Here is a 25,466-nt window from a genome sequence, read left to right on the forward strand (position 1 = left end):
CTTTAGGCCCGTATTTACCTCCACATCTGGGCGTCTTTATGCTTCGCCCCTTTCTTTTCATTTGCAGTTTTTTCTTCGCTCATCTCGTGCCTTTTATAAATATTTCCTTCTCTAATTTTTTTGTCTCCTGCTCTTGTTTATCTTTTTCAGCGCAGCCCTTTCTACGTCTGTCTCTCCGACTCCATTCACTTTCATCTACTAATCTTCTCCTTCCTATTGTTCTACCGTTCCCATTTCCTGTCCACTCTACTCGTATCCCCCTTTGCATTTTAATTTTAATGTTTAATGTCATTCTGCATTCCTTTTCATCCCATTTTTTATTCTCTTGGCCTCTTTCTAGGCCCAAAAAAAAGAAGAAAAAAAGAAAAGTTTCATTTGATCACATCCTTAAAGCTACAGTGTGTAACTTATGTTGCCCCCACAAGGAATTCGGAGTAATAATAACAACACTGTCGGCGCAGCCACATGAGGTAAGCCTTCCGTGATCACACATGGATTGTACACCTTCTTGTACATCCTGGTTTTTTGGCTGTCACCAGTTTGTAAACACTGCCATACTGAGAAATACAGAGAGCATGTTGTGGCTTTGGGCCAACTCGTTTGGACATGGCTCAAATGTAACCAACATTCATCTTTATGAAATAGTTACGCACTGTAGCTACAATACCAGTAACAATAACACATGGGCGCAAACACTTCAGACTCTTGATATAGGGATCAAAGCCTGTCTCCATAATGTGTTTTGATGGTGGGAACAAGGATCCAAGTGTTCTTTTTTTTTTTGAATGATCTATTCTTCAGACAAACGTATTTCCTATGAATAAGTAAAGGGAAGCAGTTGTGAAATCAAAGCTGTAGTGTGTCACACTGATTCCACAGTGTATCCACAGCGACCAGAGCCGAAGGAAGCTGCCATTGGACGAAAAACCACGACTCTGGTTACTGGAAACCATTCCCATTGTGTGAACTAGCTGTCAATTGATATATTTGACACTTTGCTGCAACACACTCAGATTCACTTTGCAACCACATGTTCAGACTGAAGATTCCCTGAATGTGAGGTGAAACGGAGGTTGGTCTGATAGCGTCCCTCCTCACTGATACAGCCTTCATGCTTTTTGGCAACACAATTAAGACTAAAATGATAACTAGGATTTGAACAGGAGACTTAATCAATTATTCATTCAAATGTACAAAATATTAAACTCTCATTCTTTTAATCGAGTGCAGTGGCCAGGTGAATCCGGGGACAATGAAAGCCATTATCCCTATTACAATACTATTTATAGGATACAGAAAGATACAAAAAGAGTAATAGGGCCACGGGAGAAGGGGGGAAAAAAGAGAGGATGACCTTTTTTTCTTTTAAATTATCCACAAAATGCAATGTCGAGAATAAAGGCGAAATTCAGTGCCGAGATTACAAGACTGCAGTAAAGCTAGAAATATCTTGACATATTTGAAGTTCTGGTATCAATAACTGTACTGTATAAGAGTGAAGGTATTGGATATTTTTCGCTTTCGCAGTTGCGCTTAATAGATGGCGATTTCGTCTCACAGCCTGCTGCACATAGAGAGCAATACAGTACTAGTTTAGCTTAGAGGATATCTTGAGGTTGTAGCCCATCATCTGCATTATGACTATAACAAACATTCCCACTTTCATGTATATATTACTAGATCAGATGAACAAGGGATAGTTTATCGATCCACTCTCGTGACACTCTGCTTTTCGCCTGCCTCCCTGCATTGAGCTCAGAGGTCAGTGTCAGCTGCAGAAAGCATTCCTAAAGCTGTGAGGGCTTTTACTGTCATCTGTCAATGACACTTCAGCTAAGAAGATGCTTGCCAACACATGGGCTAGAACTGTGGGTCCACCGGTTAACATTCCCCAAATAGTTTCACACCCCAGGGATTAGTGTGCGTGTCTCCCTTGTTGTACCATCTGGTTATTCAAGGAATAAGATAAAAGAAATATAGTCTATTTAAATAATCTGAACGGGTTTGATCAGATAAATAATAAAGAAAGCTACATAACAAAGCCTAGAGAGAGAATAAATAAATATCATCCATACAACAGCTCTCCCACCGTGACATGAACACCCATGGAGGAATGCAGTCGGCTGGGAGAGGAGTTCTCCCGGAGCCCTTAGCCTGGAGGTCAGCCCGACTCTGACAGATCTCTCCACACTCCACTGAGGCCAGACGCATGGTCCCTGTCAGCGCCGCGCTGAGCCTGCCAAGACTGTCTCCTCACTGGGTGTGTGTGAGTGTGTGTGTGTCTGGGTGTGTGTGAGTGTGTGTGTGTCCGCACAAGGGGGTGAGACAGGGTGTGTGAGAAAAACGAGGAAAAGATATCCCTTTGCGACTGAGTGAATGAGTAGAACTAGAGTTTGCAGACTTATCTGCATAGTTAGTTTGTGTGTGTGTGTGTGTGTGTGTGTGTGTGTGTGTGTGTGTGTGTGTGTGTGTGTGTGTGTGTGTGTGTAGACATAAAATCAAAACACACCTCAGCGTAGCCTCCGATGTTTGAACAAACAACATACTTGTGTCACCCCGAGATATTTGAGTTTGTGTTCATCAACTACTGCAGACACACACAAACAAGTTTCTCCATATAGTGCTGGTAATGTGTAGGAAAAATCACGGTCAAAGTGGAGTTAAGAAAATAAAACAAATGTTTGTTCTTGCTACTACCCAAAAATAAAAACTCTTTTTTCAAATGCAGAAATCAAACACTAGTTCTACAGATGTATTGTGCATTGTGCACTGAGTTCTGAATTTCCACAACATAACTACAGTATGTCCATGAATATCAGATGGTAGACAAAATTAGGGGGAAGAAAAAAAGATAAAACAGTAAAAATATAACTCATCCAATTAGACCTAAATGAACCAAATCACAGACACAAGACAATTCAACACAAGACTATCGTTTTGTTCTTATCTGACAAATAGCCAAACATAAAAAACTGTTTTGATGAAAAGTAATCAAGATCCACCACAACATCACTTTGTTATCCCCACTGTATGTTCACTGGAACAATTGACCAACAATACATTAAGTGCACTGACAGCAACATTTTGTCGACCGTCCTTCCATTAAAATGAGTCATCTTTCCTTAGAATGCAAAGCTCTTCCCACCGCTCTGATGCTGTCCCTGGCAGGGTGTCAGCAGGTGATGATTTCTCTCCCTTCTTCTCCTGCAGAAACAAGTTGTTGGCAGAGCGCAGAACAGGTTCAGTCCTAGTCCAGTGACAGCTGAGGCGCCCCGGGGCAATAAACCATGACAGCCGGCACAGAAAAACTAAGGCCACACACACGCGCACAGACACGCGCGCGCGCACACACACACACACGCACAGATAAAAGGAGTGTAGTGTTCCAGCAATTGTTCATACATGAAATACAATTCATGTGTTGAAAAATCAGGTAAAGCATAGAAATAGGGCGTTCACGTTATAAAGTAGTCCAAATTCTTTTTTCTTTTGCCAAGACAAAGTTGGCAGCCTTAGTCTGAAAAACATCCAATAAATGAACCATCCCGCTTGCTCCAAACTCTGCACTTCCACAAAGCTTTGTTTTTGGCAACAGTAAGAGAGCTTGACTTCCAAGACACTAAGTGATGCTGTACAGCGTGTAGACAGCAATGTTTCACAGTGTAATCTGAGTCAATAGAAAGTTAAAGAGACTTTCAGTTAAACATCAAACCAACACAGAGTCCTTCGCCTTGTTTGGCTCCGGTGTTCCCATGGTAATGATGATGACCAACGGTAAAGAAAGAAAACCGCAGACCACAGGGTAACATGGACACGCACACGCACACTTCTACTTCTCAGTCTGATGGTTCTCTCAGTCTCAGTTCCTCTAACTTTTAGTGTTTGGTTGGCCTAAACTGACCACTCTGACTCACTCACACATTAAAAGAGGAGAGCTGGCCAGCAGTCAACTAGACAGACCAACACACACACACACACAAACTGCCAGACCGACTCCATGGAATGACCTAGTGGGCCATTCAGAAACAATAAAATGAATTTGCAAAACAACAGGGTGATCAGTTAAGGGACAGCTTATCAGAGCAAAACAGAGCTTCTGACAGCTGCTGCTGCTTAACTCAAATGATGAGTTTCAGCTTTCTCTCTATACTACTACTACTACTACTACTACTACTGCTACTACTACTACTACTACTACCAGTTCTTTATGTTCTTGTAGCACAACAAGTTGCCAGGAAACCATAAGGTAATAAATGAAGACTTACCAGCGTTGTTAATGTTTGACTTTGGGGGTTTTAATAAGTAGAGTTTCAAACCAATTTGTAGTAAACACATTTCTTCTTCTACCATAGGGTAGGTGTTCCAATCCATACCATTTTATCAAATCAGAATTTAGTATCAAATACGTATCAATCCTCAATCCTTGGAAATCCCACAATGAAATCCATCTCCAGTCACAAGTTTAACTTTCATTATGTGAAAGTAAGATACAGTTTAGATCTGTGATCAACTGTAATTGGGCGAAAAAAAAAGGGAAATACAAAGTGTTTACTAGTAATGATACATCATTAATTGACAAGAACAAAATGCTAGCTACAAACCTGTTGCTGCTACAATATGAATATGAGATGAGAAGCAGAAGATATAAAATGTTGATTTCTGATTGATATTCACTGTCAAACAGCAGTAACACACTGACTGTTACAACCTGTTTTTCACAAGCTACTGCTAAATCACGGTCATCATACCTGGCAAAAGCAACAGTTAGCACCGGCTTTGAATTTGTAGCCCGCTAACGTTACCCACTTGTTTCAACATTGGCCTTTTCTTATAGAAAATAATGACTGGAGACATAAGGGTTGATATAACATTTGTTAGCTAAGGAGGACACATATAGAGTTTGGTCTAGCACATAGAATGACCTGCTGGCATTGCAGATGTGCCTCGAAATTACATTATTTCCATTATCCCCTATTGTTTCTGCGACTCCTATCTGCACATTCAATTATAAATAACTTAACAACAGTCTAACCTAATGCATGGTTCACTTTAGACTTGTTAAGTGTCTGTTTTTCCTTCAAGATAATCAGTGTAGATAAACAAGTACAGGTCAACACACAGGAGTTAAGCTGTATATACTGTTCAGAGCTTTGGGGCCCAGCAGTAGTTAGTTAGCTATCCTGCCACAGCGCCGCGGGGAATTCCTGTGACTATCCTGTTGGTTAAATGTTACCAGGCAGGAAATGGAGCATGCTGGGCTGAAGAATGCACAGAGAAATAGAGAGGGAGTTTTGAAAAAAAATGTATTGAATAAGCCGACAATCTCCATCACATTGCAGCAACTTGCCAATGGAAGACAAGATGCAAAACAAAAAGTGCAAAGGAGAACCTATAGCTTTATGATAGGACTAACCAGAAACAGGAGTTTTGGGGGTCCGCTTCTTTGGATTCCCTGTAAGTGTATCCAGCATATTATCCACATTGAGGGAGCGGGGGCACGGGCAGTACAATATTCCAGTAATCCAGGTTTAGATCCAGGTCCAAGTGAGTTTGTTTGAAAGTCCAAAGTATGAACAAGTTTCTTCAGAAAGCAGAAGTCAATGACTGTCAAGTTTGTCTTAAACTGAGGGAGGAGTGTGTGTTCCCCTCCCGCTCTACTCTACTCTACTCTGTTCTGTCTGCTGGCTCCAGGGAGGTGTGTGTGTGTGTGTGTGTGTGTGTGTGTGTGTGTGTGTGTGTGTGTGTGTGTGTGTGTGTGTGTGTGTGTGAGAGAGAGAGAGAGAGAGAGAGTGTGTAGCGTAGCCTACTCATTTCCTGCCTGGATGTGCTTCTGGGCTCCAGGCGGGCAGGCTGCTCAGGAACACATGTCCAGCCACTGTTCTGCCAGGGGTTCCGCATTCCACACACACACACACGCACACGCACACACACACGCTCCCTGTGTGACCCTTTCCAACCTTCCCCCACCCCACTCTTACTGGAATTAACACACACACAATCAGTGCTAGCTGCCCCAAGGTTATTGATAATTAGCCAACCATTCGTTCTGCTACAGTTGGGGCAGTTTGTGTTGTTGTTGCTTTTAGATAAACTGCCTTAACATCACACCAGCTACTTTTATCTGTCCGTTCCTTCGACATCCAGACTGTAAACCGTCTCTTAAACACCACGACTGCAAGATAAGGGCTTTATTTACCCAATTTCAAATGCCAAACCTTTCTATTTCCACTTCTCAGTTGAGAGAATTTGAGTCTACGTTTAAAGTTTGAACTTTGTTTGGGCAAAATAAGACATACGAAGGTGTCACCTAAGGCTTTAAAAAGTAGTAACAACCGATTGATAAATCAAGAAACTCATTTGCAGAAGAATCTAATCAGATGTAGCCCTTGAAACACATTTTGATATTGTATTAAATAATCCATATAACCCCCCCATCTCTTTAACATTGTGAAAAATGATGTAATGTATTGATGTAGGACATTCTTCTGAAGTCATACATTTCTATGACTTATTGTCGTTTTGCAGATTGACTGTTCCTCAAAAAAAAACAAAAAAAAAGCTGCCTCCTTTTGCAGAAATGCCATGATCGGCGGGAACTCTGCTGAATGTATGCCGACGCGTGACACCAATATTTAAGCCATCAATTCTCAATTCATTCCCTATTCATAACCAACGGCCTTTAACCAGGTGAAGCTCTCAGTCAGAAAAGGTCATAATGTTTTGATAGAGATGTAACCGAACAGAAGGTACCTGCCTCCTCCTTGTTCTGTTCTTGGCATGTGTTGGCCCCTGTTTCAGTCCAACTACAACAACAGAGGGGAAGGTAAACATTGGAGCTCAGGGACAACCTCCTCCAGCTATTTCTGCCATAGTATGTGTTGCCCCATTACAATCAATTGTTTAAACTTGTGCAAAACTCTGCTTAAAAAAATATCTATAGGCTTTTATTGGCTGGTTTTAAGAAAGGGGTCATTGATATTTACTGACAATGTGGGTGTATCAGTTAACATTGTGCAACAGATGAATCTTCTCCACCCAGAGCTCCACATGACAAATATTCTTCATTGTCAAGATAAGCAAGTCACACCTAAAAAAAAATGTTTTGTTGACTGACTAGGAATCTGCTCTATGTACCTCAACAAGGCACTAAATGGTGTAGACGTGTCATTGTATGTTAGTGCATTTGTAGGTTCAGGGATAGTCACCACTCCCCTCCATGTCAGTTAAACCTGCCTTTTGTCCTCATTTATTAACAAGTCTGACACGTCGTTACCCTCTTCAGTAACTGATGGATACAAAGATAGACAGAAGCGCACACACATTCTTCACACACATTTTTTAACAAAATGACAACATGGTGTAGCCTCCCGTGTCATGTCAGAGAAACCCCACTTCCTCTCACTATATGATATGACACCTTATTTTCTCATCCCACTATGCCGCTCATTTTCTGTGTGTTTGAGTGTGTGTGTGTGTGTGTGTGTGTGTGTGTGTGTGTGTGAGTGGTACTTACCAACACCTTGCCAGGTACATATGTTCCTTAACGAGGGCGGATCCAGAGAGCAGGATGTACCAACAGGTAGCGATGCTGTCCGGGCTGGAACAGAGAGAGAGATAGAACATGCCAGGGTTAAACAGAGCAGAGCAAATTTGCTTTTAAGTAAATATAACAAATCGTGGTATGAAATGCAAAGTTTAAGTACCATACAATCATAAATAATCACATGGGGTAAAACATTAAAATGAATACTTGTTTACACCTATTAGTATTGTTGCCTGTGTTGTGTTACGCTTGTTTTATATACGTTTTGAATAGGTTTTGCAACTTCCGAAATATGTGTTCTTGCCCAAAATAGCTCCTAATGATAAAGGTTGCCAACCCCTGGTTTAGAAAAATATATGAAATCTGTATAGAACTGAAGATCGGAAAAATGTAAAGTGCACATCCGAGCTTTGAATCCCAAGTGCTGCATTTTGCATGATTAGCATAAATGTATTCTTAGGATCATGCCAAGCACTATAGAGCAACGGTGTAATGTGCCATCACTGCAAGGCTGAGAGAATCCATTAAAAAGACAGACAGTCACGCTATAAGGCCTGGAATAGACAGCACCCAAAAGAGAAATGGAAATCTTCTCTTTTATTTACAGAAGCTACAACATGGAATTATTTTATCTGAAATTAATCAGATAGACAATCATGGGCTGTGTGACGGCCCATGCTATTGCAAGAGCCCATTTGTTATCTATTAACCCCCAAAACCAGCCTAATTAATTTCACAATGAGCCCAATCATACATGAAGTCAGTCAGTCAGAGAAGGAACAGCTACGTGCCTCTGGTTGGGAATATGAATACAGACACAGTGGGAACATGGAGTGAGAAATTGCGACTCTTGTCGCATTGCCGGGTTTTAATTGAAACCAACATGATTAAGTACTATTATGGTTTCATCTGAAAGACCTTCATTGCTTTCATCTGGTGTCTGTACTGTGTATGTGTGTGCGTGGGCGTGCATTTGCGTGTGTGCATGTGTCAGTGACACAGCTGACTGATTGTACATGGTAGGCGCTTTGTTCTGTGATAAGGTACTTAAAGACTATTGCCCCTGGTAGAGTGGCAGTGGAGAGAAAGATTTCACGTGTGTGTGTATATGTGCGTTTTATTGGATGGCAAATTAAACCACTGAGTGTCTAATGTGATTCTAGTGAGCGTGATATATCAATAGCATGTGAAGCGTGCCTGTCCTCCCAATGTCTCTGACACCTCGCCCCCCCCCTCCCCTCCCACCTTACTTCACATTCCTCATCTTCTCCCCTTGCTTCATTCCCCTGTCTCTCCCTCCCTCTTGACATTGTTATCCTTTCCTCCTTCTTCCTCTTTGGCTTACCAGCGTCTTGTTTTCACTCCTCTCCTATCATGTCTTTTTTTATTACACCTCCTTATATCTCTCATTCACCGCCACTTTTCTCCCTTCTCTTCTCTTCTCTTTGCATCATCTACTCTCTCTCTATCTCTCTGTCTCTCTTTCTCTCTCTCTCTTTCACAAGCCTCTTGTTCAAGACTCACACCTCTTATTTCCATCTATTCTGCCTTCCTCTTGACTAGTTTTCATTTAAATGAACACTGTGTATGACACTAAAGTGATTTATTTTTACCATCTGACTCATTCATCTTATAATGCATCTATTCAAGCACCCCGACAGACAGGCAGGCAGAGAGGAGGCTAGCAGTGAATCTGTAGACATTACAGCTGGCTCTAGATCAGTTGTTTTTCTTCCGGACAATGATATCTTAAACCTAGAGAGGGCCTCAGACAAAAAAATATATAATTGAATGCAAAAACAACTTCTGCAGAGGAATTGAAGACTGGGCATTTGACCGTATTTTTAGGAAGTGTTTTAACAAAACTTGGAGAATATCATGTTTAGCAGGGACCAACCTGTAAAAAAAATGTATAATTTTTTTTTAAATCATCATTAATCCAATTAAAAGACCAAAACCAGGAAAGGCTGAAACTTAAAAAGCTGCATCAAAGCCTGATAAATAGTATGCCTCTGTGTCCACACAAACATAATAATGCGCCACACTGTTGCTCTGGGTGACATGCTCCTACATTTGCATAAACATGAGTACACAAATGCACGGTATTAATCCCGCTTGAGCAATGTTTGTTCCAACTCCAGCTCCCAGCTGTTCATTGTATTGAGAGGATTGTATTTGTGGCCTGTTTCTAAGACAACATTTAAGGTGTTATTTAAAACAAAATACTCAAGATGTTTAAAAATATACATGAAAAAAAAGTTATAATAGTATAAATGGTAACTATTAAATGAAGAAAAGCAACATGCAGGCGTTTGATAACAGAAACAAGAAAATCAAAGCATAACAATGTGGCAAGGACCTGGCTAGTCATAAAAAAAAAACTATTCAGAGTACACCTGAATGCACCATGTGTATTGGGAGCACCAAATACCCCTACAGTCTTCGATGGCTATTCCAGCTCTTGTTCCTATATGGAGTTTGAATGCACTTAATGTTAGTCAACTAATTGAGTCCCTGAGCAAGGTAACATTTGAACTAATGCAGCTGCTAAACGCTAAGCATTCTGGGATTATTAGGCAGGACGTTCCGGAAAAAATATTATCAACTGGGTGAATACCAGTGGGGAAAAAAAATATTCAAAAGACAACTCCTATTTGAATAGCACAAGCTTTGCTCAGCAGATAGTTGAATAAAGACAAGAGAGTGTGTACGTGACACAGAACATTTCCTGCAGCGTGTGAGAGCGAGCTACTTACTCAAACAGGACGTGGTTAGCCTCATGTCTCTCGTACCTGGCCGAGGAACACATAGACCTGAGACAGAAAGATAAAAAGAGATCTTACATTGTTTGCTCTGCGATAACCTCCCCAATACATTACTAGCTCTCACAATCCATCACACACATATATATCCATCCCAGGCTTTTTTTTTTGCCCCCCTCTCAGAAGTCACCAAGCTCTCCCCTATTTTAGACGTCATCATTACTGTCTGTCAGCTCAAGAGTGTCAAGGTGACCTGCTACTCCATCTATGGCTGCAGCCTCAGTCTAACATGTTTCATTTTGTCTGGAGTTGTAGAAGAATTTTGCCCAACTAAATGAAAAACAGCATTTGTAAACACAAGTAATGGATCTTGATGATAAATGAACAGAGATTTGCCTCTTTTCATAATTCATTCACCAAGCATTAGAAAGTGCTGTCTATCAGATGTTTACATATATTTTATTATGTCAACAAATGTGGATTCATTCTTGTAAATGGTTCAGATTATGATCTCACACCAATGTTTGTTAGGAAGATTTATTTTTTATTTTTTTTATATCTTTATTGAACATGGTTAAAAAAAAAATAATAATAATAATAATACAAACAAATAAAACGATTGAGCAGTAAAAAAGGAAATAAATAAATTAAAAACAAACAAATGGGATCCTCAGGATCCTAAGCAACACATACATAACTCAAATAACATAGTTCATGTTCAAAAGGGATAGGAAGAAGTTAAGAAAAACTTCTTCCTCAGATGATGGCTCAGAGCTGCATTTTTAACACTAACACCCTTGTTGCTGCATGCTAAACTGAAATAGCAAGGACAGACATTCCAGACCAACGGTAGAATATTTCAAAAAAATTTGGTATGAACAACGTATGGACGTCTAAAATGCACCTAAACCTGAAAGACCTGTGAATGAAAAAAAGCAGGAATGGGAACCATACCTGGGGCAAAAAGGCTAAGTAAACCTGTTTGGGTAGGGTGTGCCACTTAGAACAATTCATGTGGAAAGCAGGCCTAAAGGCTACTTAAAAGTTGATTGGTTAAACTGATAGTGTGATTGATGAATCAAAACTCAGAGAAGAAAAAATCAAAACTCTGGGGCCCTTTACACGGTGAAAACGTGACAGTTTTCCAGTTTTTGGTTTAAAAAAAAAAAACTTTCAGACGCAATCTATTTGAAATATTCACTCATACACGTGTTTTCGGAGAAAACGGGCCGAAATCGCAGTAATAGGCATGCCAAGCCAATAGTCAGCGTGACACTTAGCCTAGTAGATAGCTCTTCCGGTACAGTTTGATGCATAAAACCTTACTGTAACCGAAAAGTAATGCCATTAACGTTCATAAAGCGGTTGGTGTAAGCTTAGGGTTACAAGTATTGTAAATTACAAGCTTTCTGTCCTCTTATTTCCCCGCATTGAACTCATGAAAACAGAAGACATGCTGATAGTGAAGGGGCTTTGTGAGCGGCTACTTTCCTGTTAGGCGTACTTCAAAATAAAAGTCAACTCACGTTTGCCCAGTGAAATGCTATTAATGTTTAGCCAGTGAAATGCTTTTACTGTGAAGCCGTAGCCTTAATGCTCCTTATGTTGAACAGTAACTTAACCGCTGCGCGCTGAACTATGGATAGTGTTTTTTAATGTAGAGAGAGCAGTGACCCTGGCATATAGAAGCTACACACGTTTACTTTGCTAGAAAATCCGGCAGAGCACAAATCTTTCCCCAGACAAAGTGGCGGATGGTCTCAATAACTTACTAATCGCTTAGACTAAATTGGCGAGTGTTATAGTTTAGCTCTGCACGACACTCTCAGCTGATCACAGTGATGGTGCCGCGGAGACACTTTGCATGTTATGTTGTCTTCTAACTTTATAACTCGTGTGTGGGTATTTTGACAGCAAATGTTACAGACTACGCATACGTGAAGTGGAGCCGTGACGTCAGCGTTACCAGGGAAAATGGTTTCGGTGTTTACAAGAAACCAAAACCGTTGTGTTTTCCAAAAAATCCTCCCTGGGAGTAGATCTCAAAAACTTGCGGTTTCATGCTTGCGTTTGCTGTTTTCATGTAAATGATATAGTGCATCCGCGGAAATATTTTCGCGTATGCACCGTTTCGTGTTGTCGTATAAACAGCCCCTCAGAGTATGCAGTGAATTCTGGCTTTAGACATTGGCATTTATCTATGTTTTGTTTTGAAGTGAGATGAAAAGGACTGACCTGAGCTGATGTTCTCTGAGGTGGGAGAGGACGTCCATGTGGTACAGGTGGGAGTAGATAGTGTGCAGATCCTGCAGGACAGAAAGAAATGAAGAAATATTAGCAAACATGTCACAATCCAAGAAAAAAAATACAAAAAAAAAATATATATATATTTAAATATCTAACATTTACATATTGTATACACAAAGGAAACACTCTTGCACAATCTTGCGTGCGTGCACACATGTGCTGGGGGGGGGGGGTCATCTGTTCTACTAGCGAGAAGCCATTCTAGACACAACTCTCTGCCCTTTCAAACAATACGTATATATTTACACACAAGTTTGAAGAATCTGCACACTGCTGCTGAGTGTGTTTAGTGTTTAAAAAGTGAGAGCTTTTAAAGGATTAGCTCATTGTTTAGAGTGTGCAATGTCTCGGCACAATGTAAATCACAGATAGTGCGCGCTTCGACACAAGCCACTTGGACTATGGCAAACGCTGCCCGTCAAATTGACACCCCTCAAAGCAGACAGGCAGACGGGCGGGCAGATCACTTGTGTATGCACATGACAGTAGCCAGACAGGCACAGATATACCCACCCACAGCCTTAAAATAGTACTCTATCAGGGCCAGCTGTCAAAACATTAAGAGGCGGACAGAGTGTGTGTGTGTGTGTGTGTGTGTGTGTGTGTGTGTCCGTTTCATCTAAGCGTAGGATCAGACACAAACGCAGTGGCTATTGAGGCCACAGGGCAGCTACTATTAACAGGTGGACTGCACTGCATGGCTGACTGGTTATGTACAAACAAACACATGCTCCCACACCACAGATGGACACAGGCCAAATCATTACAGAGAGATTAACCTTCTTGGCTTTCAAAAAAAATCAGCTGTTTATTCTAAGCTAAGCTATCATGATGCTAGAGAGGTAGCTTTATACTTAGCGTAGAGCAAGAAGCTGCAACAAATGTTGCATCTAACTTTGGTCAAGAAAGCGAATGAGCTTACTTCTTTCCATCCCCTTTACAATCTGCAGTGATGGATGCATGTAAAAGCAGCCCTTTAAGAAGGTTAGAATACAAAATGGCAAGTTGCAATATGTTACCAAGAATCTGATATTAAAACAAATATAACATAAATATAGTGTGATAGCGTCACAACAGAATCAATAAAGCAGATAGAGAGAGCAAGGAAAATGCTTTTGTGAAAGCATACTATAGTGTATGTTGTGTGCGTGCATGTGTGTGTGTGTGTGTGTGTGTGTGTGTATATGTGTGTGCGTGTGTGTGCTTGTGTGTGCATGTGTGCGAACATAGTATGCGTGTACTGGTAAACTGAAGCAAGCAGTGGGAGCTATAGCGGACTCAAAGAGAAAACACTAGGGACCAGGGAGCCTTTAATGCAGTGGACCGACACACCTCTGATGTGTTGTTGGCTCTGACTGACACAGAGAGGAAAGGAGAAGAAGGAAGAGGAGAAGAAGGAAGAGGAGAGAAAAGGTGAGCAACTAGAGAGAGAGAGAGATGGACATGGAGAGAGAGAGAGAGAGAGAGAGAGAGAGAACGAAAGGAAGGAAGGAGTGAGCAGTATAGCGGCAACTTCTCATTTTCCTTATAATTTCATCTTCCTTATTTTAACGTTAACATTAATAAACAAAAAGAAAATATAGAAAGAAACCCTTGTCTTCCTAGCATATACAGGACAAGGGCACAAGAAGCTATTTAAGACACTCACAACAGGGGCACTCTGTCCTTCAGCATTTTACGCTTTTATATTTATGGATGAGACATAGAGCTTGACCTGACCAGCAGCTACACACAGAGAGAGATGCAGCCTCCATTTACAGATCCTGAGGCAGAAAGCAGAGAGCGGAGAGCAGGCAAGAACAAACCCTGGCTCAGGGCGGGGAGGAAGTTCAACTGTATTGACTTCAAATCAAAGTTAACTGGGTTAGTGAGCACAACAAACTACCGCAGTAAGCACTCCTGTCATGTTGCTGAGCACGCATGTGTGTATGTGAATGTAGAGTAAGGGTGTGTGTGTGTGTGTGTGTGTGTGTGTGTGTGTGTGTGTGTGTGTGTGTGTGTGTGTGTTTCAGAACACTCAACCCCGAGGCAAACACCTAGCATGGGGGCTCAGATAAGGCGAGAGACAGACAGCCCCGATGTACCAACCCTACATCTGCTTGTTAGTGTGTTCCTGAGCTACATTAAATACCGGATTCAAAAAAGACATACAGTAATAGTACACATTATTCCTATGAGTAATGATGCCCTGACACATTTATATTAACTTGGGTAATATTTTTGGTAAGTCGCTGGTATGTTGGAAGCAAATGTATCCTCCTTATAATAAAAAAAAATCTCTAAACTTCCAGTGCACACTGAGAAAGGAGACATCTTGGTCAAGTCGTAAAAGTTAGCTAAACCTGGAGTCACCTCATACAGAAAATTAAGGGAAATATTTGACCTCATGCCCCTTAAATAACTCACACTGCTTCTACTACTACTACTATTACTACACCACATGTCAATGAGGCCAGCTGTCCCAGTTTCATGTATTGATCAGTGTAAAGCAGGTCATCAATAGCCCCAGACCGACAGATAGCAGGATGTCCGAGGAGGGGATCTCTCTGCTTTGTCGTTTCAATCGGTTTTCTCCGTATAGAGAAGGGATGGAAATGCGATCACTCAGCCGCCCACGTCAATCTCCCTCTCTCACTCTCTCACTCTCCCCCTCTCTCTCTCTCTCTCTCCATTTCTCTTTTTGCCTTGCCCTCAAAACATATAAACACTGCTTCGACTGGATCCGAGGGTGTGGTGGATGTGGTCTGGTTTTTGGTGGCCTACACAAGGGAAACGATCCCCATATTTGTAGACTTTTGTGTGTCAATCTACATACAGTATATATATATATATATACAGTATCTCACAAAAGTGAGTACACCCCTAACATTTCTTCAAATATTTCATTATATCTTTCCATGCGACAACACTGAATAAATGACACTTTGATACAATGTCAAGTAGTCAGTGTACAGCTTGTATAACAGTGTAAATTTACTGTCCCGTCAAAATAACTCGACACACAGCCATTAATGTCTAAACTGCTGGCAACAAAAGTGAGTACACCCCTAAGAAAAAATGTCCAAATTGGGCCCAAAGTGTCAATATTTTGTTTTGCCATCATTATTTTCTAGCACTGCCTTAACCCTCTTGGGCATGGAGTTCACTAGAGCTTCACAGGTTGCAACTGGAACCCACTTCTACCCATTCATGATGACATCAAGGAGCTGGTGGATATTAGAGTCCTTGCGCTCCTCCATCTCCCGTTTTAGGATGCCCCAAAGATGCTCCATAGGGTTTAGGTCTGGAGACATGCTTGGCCAGGCCATAACCTTTACCCTCAGCTTTTTTAGCAAGCCACTGGTCGTCTTGGAGGTGTGTTTGGGGTCGTTATCATGTTGCAATACTGCCCAGCGGCCCAGTTTATGAAGGGAGGGGATCATGCTCTGCTTCAGTATGTCACAGTACATGTTAGAATTCAATGAACTGTAGATCCCCAGTGCTGGCAGCACTCATGCAGCCCCAGACCATGACACTCCAACCACCATGCTTGACTCTAGGCAAGACACACTTGTCTTTGTACTCCTCACCTGGTTGCCGCTCCACACTCTTAACACCATCTGAACCAAATAAATGTATTTTGGTCTCATCAGACAACAGGACATGGTTGCAGTAATCCATGTCCGTAGTCTGTTTGTCTTCAGCAAACTTTTTGTGGGGTTTCTTGTGCATCATCTTTAGAATAGGCTTCCTTCTGGGATGACAGCCATGCAGACCAGTATGATGCAGAGTGCGGCGTATGGTCTGAGCACTGACAGGTTGACCCCCCCACCCCTTCAAGCCCTTCAGCAATGCTGGCAGCACTCATACGTCTATTTTCCAAAGCCAACCTCTGTGTACGACACTGACCATGTGCGCTCAACCTTCGTAAACTGGGCCGCAGGGTGGTATTGCAACATGATAACGACCCCAAACACACCTCCAAGACGACCAGTGGCTTGCTAAAAAAGCTGAGGGTAAAGGTTATGGCCTGGCCAAGCATGTCTCCAGACCTAAACCCTATTGAGCATCTTTGGGGCATCCTCAAACGGAAGGTGGAGGAGCGCAAGGTCTTTAATATCCACCAGCTCTGTGATGCTGTCATAAATGGGTGGAAGAGGGTTCCAGTTGCAACCTGTGAAGCTCTAGTGAACTACATGCCCAAGAGGGTTAAGGCAGTGCTGGAAAATAATGGTGGCCACACAAAATATTTACACTTTGGGCCCAATTTGTAAATTTTTTCTAAGGGGTGTACTCACTTTTGTTGCCAGCAGTTTAGACATTAATGGCTGTGTGTCGAGTTATTTTGAGGGGACAGTAAATTTACACTGTTATACAAGCTGTACACTGACTACTTTACATTGTATCAAAGTGTCATTTATTCAGTGTTTTCTCATGGAAAGATATAAAGAAAAATGTGAAGAAATGTGAGGGGTGTACTCACTTTTGTGAGATACTGTATATATATCCTGCAAGTGGTCCATAGATTCCCAAAACCAATATGGAAAACCAAACTCGATGTGATAATTTAAAAGAATCCTATTAAATGCACAGGATTCAGGTTCAGGAGCTGTTCCTCGCAGATATAAGTCCTTTTTTTAAGTAAGAGATTACCACTGCTGTTTCTAAAGATGTCTTCACATAGAGAAACATTGGTGGACACTACTTCAGTGCACTATAAAACATCTCTTTCACATGTGTCCCAAACCAGACTGTTCTCATTCTTAATATAGGATCTGAACACAATTCATGGAGATTGTTTAGATCTAGGTTTACATGTGTAACTATCAAAGCCATGTCCTATCATGTTATTAGCTTCAAGCCCAATCGCCCAATGCATTGTAGTCTGATTTGTCTCATTGTCCTCCCTAAGGACAGCACAGAGCAGTGGAGTAACTCTCAGTGACTTCTTCTTCTGACCCCTGGCCTGTTCTCCCTGGAGGCTCATGTGATGGCCCGACAACCCCATCTGTGATTAGTACGTCTCAACCTCAGGGGAGACATCCACTAACTCATCACCAGCTGAGGCCATGGCATTTCATTTAAATTTGTCGTAGTCTTTTTTTTTTTTTTAAGATTATAAATAGTGAGTGTAAATGTAGAGTGAGTGTGCTTACATTCCCATATATTGGTATTTCTCAGAATAATTTTTTATTTTTTTTATTTTGTGATATTAGCCTTCTTTAAAGTGAAACATGAGAGTCAGAGATTAGAAGTGCAGCAGCAGTCCTCGGATTGTCATCATTTATCTAAAGTTTCACACTTGCTTCACAGATAATAAAAGAAAGTGGAGTCTATGGAGAGGCACGGTTTGCAAACTAACTGCAGGAATCTCTAGAAAATCTATTTTAATCTCATCCTCAGAAGTAAGAGGGGCTGTCAAATTAAAGTAAGACAAATGGAGCCGAGCAGAGCGGCTCAGAGCGTACTGTGCTCATCCTGGTGTGTGTGTGTGTGTGTGTGTGTGTGTGTGTGTGTGTGTGTGTGTGTGTGTGTGCTGACTAACCTGCAAAAGTGTGTGTGTGACTCAGGTAGCTACGGTGATGCTGCCACCTCCTGGCCGACACATCACTCTCATTACTTAAAATAAGACTTGGTCCAACAGATACTGACTGCATAACTAGCTATTTACTGATAAATATAACTTATCTAAGAGCGATTACTTTTTCCATTAAGGTAGCCGCTATTCGGACATAAACAGTTTATTGCACAAGGGGCAGTAACCCAAAGGAAATGGTTTGTCACATACAGTATGTACAGGACAGTAGAAAAAGAGATGTGAAACCAGTTTGCTGCCTGTGTCACAGCCATCATGTGACCCCCACACACAGACCTCGAACCTGGCCATCTCAATTAAATACAGCTACTTTGTCCACATTTTACAGTTGATGTGCGTTTTTGCTTCTAGCACTCCCGCTAGCCCTGACAGGATGCTCACATGTGGGCATAGTGGCTTGCTGAAGTTTGCCTATTACTCATACATAAACAAGCTGTGGCTGGCAGCACAGAATAGGACCAGTCATACAAAAAGCAAGTTGTTGCAGTGCAGGGATTGTTGTTCCGCCCACCACATCTCTCCCTCCCTCTCTCTCCCTACAGGAGACTGCCTGCTAACACAGAATGCATGGTGTGTTGAGGCACTCCTACGTGAGGAAGAGAAAAATGTGCTCCTGTTGTGCAAAACACCTTGAGATTTCCAAATCTGGAGGCTCTCCTTTTTTCATTTTCTGACTTGAACTGGTTCTATTTTGAGCAGTTTTTTTTTGTGTAGGAGCTATGTTTAATATCCCTAATGCCATAGAAATCCTCTCAAACTCTTTGTGGACTGTACGAAATGCAAAGTTGTTCAATGCATGATGTTAAGAGTGTTGTTGCTTCCTTTTCTTGTTTGAATGTAGATGCCATATTAGTGGGTGATGAACCTTTAGTGGCATAAAACAAATATTAAAAAAAACCTGTTGAATAGTTTCAATCTGAATCTTTGTGAACATTTTTACAATTCAGGGAGGAACAAGGTCTGTGTTCAGCTGAGCCTGCCTACATAGAAAGTCCAATCAGCCCACACCCACCTCCACTAGAATGTACAGTATGTCGGTCCAGTACGTCACTAACACAGAGAGGATATTGTGTGGACAGAGGATACAACACGTCCATTCAAAACGGGCAGAACAAACAGCTTGGCAAACATCCTGTCGGCATAGCCCCGGCCTTTTAGCATTTACATTACATAGACTACTGACTCCCCAAGCCTCTGTGTCAACATTGTCTTGGGCTATAGCATAACAGAGCCAGAAGCCAGGGATCAACATGCTTTAGTGTACAGTCACAACGCAGTCAAACACAGTTATTTTAATGCTTTGAGGAACCTTCTGAAAAACATTCTATATTGTGATATGAGAAACACTAGATAAAGGACAGTCAGAATTTAAAAAAATGTACCTAGGTCAAGGTTACAAAAACAGAACAGAGAAAGGTTACATGAGTCTCTGCAGGTTGCAACTGTAAATTTACAGCATCCCACTAAACCTGCCAATACTCCGCCGATATACCATAGCTAGAATTCTTTTGAAACAGGTTGTCGGCTATACTTTGAAATGTGACAGTTAAACCAGTGGTTCCACACATACACATGGAGATGGTGTGTTTCAGTCTCAGTAATGGACACAGCCTCAACAGAAGTTGTTAGAGGTTGTGTGAGCTTGGAATTCAGCATGAGTGCTCTTTCTACTGCGCCATGAACCCAAGTGAACCATGGGAATTAGGTGGAAAAAGAGCTTAGCTATCTAGACTTGTCATTTTAATGTGACGTAATGACAAGCGGTTGAAGGGTCTGTACTTCACCAGTTCAATTTCAGAGAACTTATTGTTGTAAACTAGCTATGTATGCCACAGCAAAAAGGCTTATCAAAGCATTAAAAGGTGGAGTCAGCGATTCTTGTTTTCAAAATCAGTGAATATACAGTCCCCTTCATAAGTATCGGAACAGTGAGGCCAATTCCTTTATTTTTGCTGTAGACTGGAAACATTTGGGTTTGACACCAAAATATGAATATGAGACAATAGATCAACATTTCAGCTTTAATTTCCAGGTATTCACATCTGGATCTGATACACAACTGAGAAGATAGCATTATTTGTAAAGGAACAGCACATTTTTAGGTGAGCAAAAGTATTGGAACAGATAGATTAGATTTAAAGTAAATTAAAGTGAATAAGACTTAATATTTTGTTGCAAATCCTTCCCTTGCAATAACTGCATCAAGCCTGTGACCCATTGACATCACAAAACTTTTGAATCCTCCTTTTTGATGCTTTTCCAGGCTTTCACCGCAGCCTTATTCAGTTGCTGTTTATTTACTCTCTTAAGTCTCCTCTTTAGCAGGTAAAATGCATGCTCTATAGGGTTTAAATCTGGAGATTGACTTGACCAGTCTAAAACCTTCCATTTCTTGACCCTGATTAACTCCTTTGTTGTTTTTGCAGTGTGTTTTGGGTCATTATCTTGCTGCATTATGAAGGATCTTCCAATCAGTTTGGTTGCATCTTTCTTTAAATTGGCAGACAAAATGTTTGCGTAAACTTCTGAGTTCATTTTGCTGTTGCCATCATATGTTACATCATCAATGAAGATTAATGAGCCCATCCGAGAAGAAGCCATGCAAGCCCAACCCATGACATTGCCTCCACCGTGTTTCACAGATGAGCTTGTATGCTTGGGGTTATGATGAGCAGATCCTTTCTTTCTCCAAACTTTAGCCTTTCCATCACTTTGGTAAAGGTTCATCTTGACTACAACACAGTAACACATGATGGCAGCAGCAAAATGAACTTAGAAGTCTATAGAAACATTCTGTCTGCCAATTTAAAGAAAGATGCAACCAAACTGATTGGAAGATCCTTCATCATGCAGCAAGGTAATGACCCAAAAAAACTGCAAAAACAACAAAGGAGTTCATCAGGGGCAAGAAATTGAAAGTTTTAGACTGCCCAAGTCAATCTCCAGACTTAAACCCTACAAAATATAAAGTCTTATTCACTTTAATTTATTTTAAGTATATCTGTTCCAAAACTTTTGCTCGCCTAAAAATGTGCTGTTCCTTTACAAATAATGCTATCTTCTCAGTTATGTATCAGATCCAGATATAAATACCTGGAAATGAAAGCTGAAATGTTGATCTATTGTCTCATATTCATATTTTGGTGTCAAACCCAAATGTTTCCAGTCTACAGCAAAAATAAATGAATTGGCCTCACTGTTCCGATACTTATGGATGGGACTGTATCCTCACAATCCATACTCTGTGTGTATGCTGGAAAATAAGGATTATGTTCAGGTGATTATGACAGCTGTAATGCCCCTTGTTTGTATGGTAATGCTACACACCTTTTTCTTGATAAAATACCATGTTGAATCAAATGAAACATTGCATAAGCGGAGACATTTTTGGTTTGTTTACCCAGAGTCATTACTCAATACTCATACAGTAGCTGCACAATCTTCTTAGCAGACACTTAAAGGCTCAAGAGAAAAGCTTAACATCAAGCCAAATGTAACGATAATATTCCTAAAGCCTGAATGGTTTAAACCTACAAGACCCGGTCAACTATGATCCCGTGGTATCATGGCTCCAGACGGGATCATTATCCCATACTACACAGAAGCTCAGTGACAATCCCCCCTGCTCCACTCTGCAGTATACTAGGGCCGTATCACTGCCGCCATCAGTGTGAGCTTTCAAGCACACTTGCAGCACTTGCATCTTAAATCCCCCTCCATTTGTTTTTCTCACAGCTCTGCCTCTTTTCTACTTGATAAAATACTTTTTTTTTTTTGACAAAGAGAAATGCTTGAAACTGCTTGCAAAAAATTAAAATAAATCAAGCTTTCGCAGCAATGTGATCCTGCAGAATTAAACTCCCACGTGTGATCATCATTCTGTGAACCAATTAAAGCGCGGAGTAGGGCTGCAATCTTGACTCATATGCGATGTCTCATTTCTAAATGATGATATTTCTGTTTCTTCTAATTCCACTATGCATTAGCATTGTGCTGCATGCTGACTTCTATGAAAGTCTGTCTAGTTTTTTTTCCTCCACTGCTGCACGTCACCGAATCCCCCGAAAATGACTGGGTGCTAGCACTGCTAGGTTTAATTTAAACTGGAACTTAACATTCTCTTTTTTTTGTTATGTTCCTGAGTGTTGACTTGAGTTATTTAATAATTTAATACCCAAAATACAGTGCAAGTCCTGGACCCTGAGCGTTTCCGCAGTGAAAAGTAAGGCTCTGGGTTCATAAAAGGCCCAGTGACGACAGTGGTGGTGCTGGTGGTGGTGGAGCGGGTTATGGAAACAGCAGGGAGGAGGGGTCACTCCCTAACAGAAAAGAGATCTTGACTTGTACTTGACTGGGACTATATGAACTGGATGACTGCCTTTACAGTTTGTCATATCACTCTCAGAAACACTGTGAAGTAGAAGAAAATCACAGCCCTAGAGCCTAAACAGGGCTAAACAGGAGATGTGAATAGAGGGCAAATGAACACATGATGAATCACTACTTCCCTCCCGGGAAGAATGCCAACCGTGCAGCATGGCAAATTATGACCACTTTGTGCGCTTAGCGAGAGCTGTACTATCATTTCTGACTTCTTTGTAATGGGGACTGCTTCTTCTTCTTTACTCCCATACTTGAAAAAGAGGGTGAAGAGCAAAGTCTGGCCCAGAATGCACCACACCAGCTGCCTTCTCCCTCCACCAGCCAAACCAAACAGCCACACACATACGCACGAAAACACTGCCACACACAGAAATGGAAAATCTGACCATTTATGTAATCTTAGCTGCATTTTAGTTTTTAGTTTTTTTTTGTTGGTGGCTGCAGTGAACATTGGGTAAAAGTTGTACTGCACAGTTTCTTTTTTTCTTAAATGGTGCAGCATCTTTAAATCTTTCCATTGCACGACTCAACATCTTAATTGGTTCAATATATCACTTTGGTATATTAAGTATAAGTACATTTTTCTCAATGTAACTAAGTCAACTATTATAATTATGTTGGCTAAAGGCCACAATGCAAAATCAAAAATAAACATTTTCAAAATATTGTCGAAAAAAAATCAATATCACCTGAAAAAGACATAGATGCAGCTCTGCCTCAATATCAACCTCATTGTTGGGCCTTTGTGTGTGGAAAGGGGATATTACGTATAGTCGTTTTTATGACTCATTTATGCGTTACAAGAATATAAAATAAATTGCTACTTCTCGTGCTTTCAAGTTGTTAAAACTGCAATGTTTCATTTGTACCAATTCTACTGTGCCTCTTGTCTCAACTAACTGTTGGGTTTCACAACATTCTACACATCTTAAACTCCCCCCAGCTCTCTCTCATTACAAACTCATTTTGCACTCATCTATCATTTCCCTTCCTTGACAGGGGTACAAGTCTGTGCTATTGTTACATGCACTCGTTTACTCAGCTGTTAGCATTATTACATAGTTAATCTTAATTATTCTAAGGCCATACGTTTCGGGAGTTTGACACTGGGGACTTTAACTTTTCATCACCTGTGGTTTTAAAGCTCATTTGTCTGTCATGCTTCTCCCCCGTTACCCCTCACCATCTCTGCTGGCCAAAGCAGTGGAGGACCTAGCAGCCAGAGAGCTATATGTCTGTTGAAAGCAGCAGATGTTAAAGACTGAACACACAACATTACTGATCTGAAGTCAGTTCCTGCCAGACATAGCCCTTCTGACAGGGCAAGTCTGAGGGTGGGCTGCTAAGTTTAGACAGGCACACAAACAGAAAATGTGAAAACACAAACATGAAGAAGCATGTAAAATGAGTACTGCAGCTAGCGGTGCGCTACATGAGTCACATTAAAGCAGCTGATGCATGCACTCGCTTGGCCTATGGCCTTATAGCCACAGGCGGGATGTCACACAGCCAAGAGATGGAACAAATAGCATGCTCTCTCTCTGTTCAGACAGGCAGCTAGCTCTTCTCCACTTCTCACATTCTCACTGCAGCGCCCGTAAATCAGAAACAGAAGTTAACAGCATAACTCTGTACTTTCAAACTATTATGAAGTTTGCGTTGGTGCAGTATGATACTGCAGAGACAAAACACGCCAATTGTTCCACAGCTGGGCTCGCTAGCTTTAGCAATAGCCTGTAGGACTTGACTCAGGGAAACAATTCAGTTTTTGTTTGGTTTTGGTTACATGCAAGCCTCAGATGTTTTTGCAGCCCCCGGGATCTTGTACAAACCCAGGTGAACCCTGGAATGCATGGTTTGGTTTCTATGGTAAGAGCAGTACAAAGATCAGCAAAATGGAACCACTACTAAGACTAAATAAATGGGATTTGTGTGTTTGTGTGTGTGTGTGTCCTTTATTATCCTTGGGTATGATGAAAAACAGCAGTCGAGTCATCCTTTTAAGGTTTTCCTATTTAGTTAGGGCTAAAAGCTACCATCAATGAAGGCTGTGGAGGAGGGGGAGAGGACTTAGTGCAGATTGTAAGCAGCTAAGCCATAGCCTAACAGTATGCTCAGTACTAATGGTTCACTAGAATGTGTAAATCTGTGAGAACACTGTAGTATTTTCAAACTGTTGTAAAATATAAAAAGCATTAAGCAAAATCTGCATAAGAAAAAAAAAAGACAGACAGACATTTGTATGCCCCTCTGTACTACAGTATAGGCATGAGATCACATCATTTGTTCTGGCTATTTCCCCCCAGACAATATAATAACAACCCTGGTCATGAACATGTGGGCATGTGCCAAACATTCACATATAGTTTTGAATATGTTTGCATGGAAAATACCACAGTGTGTCACGCTGAATCAAAACATCGGAAGCCAACACACCATGTTATCAGCTAAGTCACACAGCCAAACCTCCGGCGACCTCACACTGACATGCACACACCAGATGCACACAAATCCCTGCCAGTGAATGGCTCCTTATCTGTGTAGACTTAACCCAATGTCATTTCCAGTTAACAGAGGACGGACTGAACGGAGGACTACTTGACTGAGCTCACCAACTGCAGATTAGGACACACAGAGGCTGGCCAAGAAAACATTTATCTCACTTACTTAACTCTATTAGGTACTTGAACGTTCCTTAGTACTTTGACAAATATAGTTCCTGCCTTGAAAACCAGGAGTTATGAAAAAAGCTAATGTAGTCCAGACCACCACAGTGAAAAAAACTAATCTAACCACGCCTGTGCATCTACCATCGAGACAATGATCGAATCCAGAAGCATGTACACAGCGAAATGTGTTTATCAAACACACAATAACAGTTTACACTTGTCAACAC

General features: G+C 41.2%; 1 protein-coding gene across 2 annotated transcripts in view; it reads right to left on the reverse strand.

Moving 5' to 3' along the window:
* rapgef6 (Rap guanine nucleotide exchange factor (GEF) 6) overlaps nucleotides 1-25,466 on the reverse strand; it is a 137,736-nt gene that overhangs the window by 93,566 nt on the left and 18,704 nt on the right. Inside the window, exons 2-4 of one of the 2 annotated variants that reach the window (XM_080040438.1) lie at nucleotides 12,541-12,611; nucleotides 10,300-10,356; nucleotides 7,514-7,597 (exon numbers count right to left, since the gene is read on the reverse strand). In XM_080040438.1, the coding sequence (XP_079896564.1) occupies nucleotides 7,514-7,597; nucleotides 10,300-10,356; nucleotides 12,541-12,611 (212 nt within the window). The remainder of the gene's footprint in view (nucleotides 1-7,513; nucleotides 7,598-10,299; nucleotides 10,357-12,540; nucleotides 12,612-25,466) is intronic. The other variant, XM_080040439.1, reaches the window with a different exon arrangement.

Source organism: Ammodytes marinus, assembly GCF_949987685.1.
Source record: "Ammodytes marinus genome assembly, chromosome: 14".
In the NCBI taxonomy this organism is placed as follows: domain Eukaryota; kingdom Metazoa; phylum Chordata; class Actinopteri; order Uranoscopiformes; family Ammodytidae; genus Ammodytes; species Ammodytes marinus.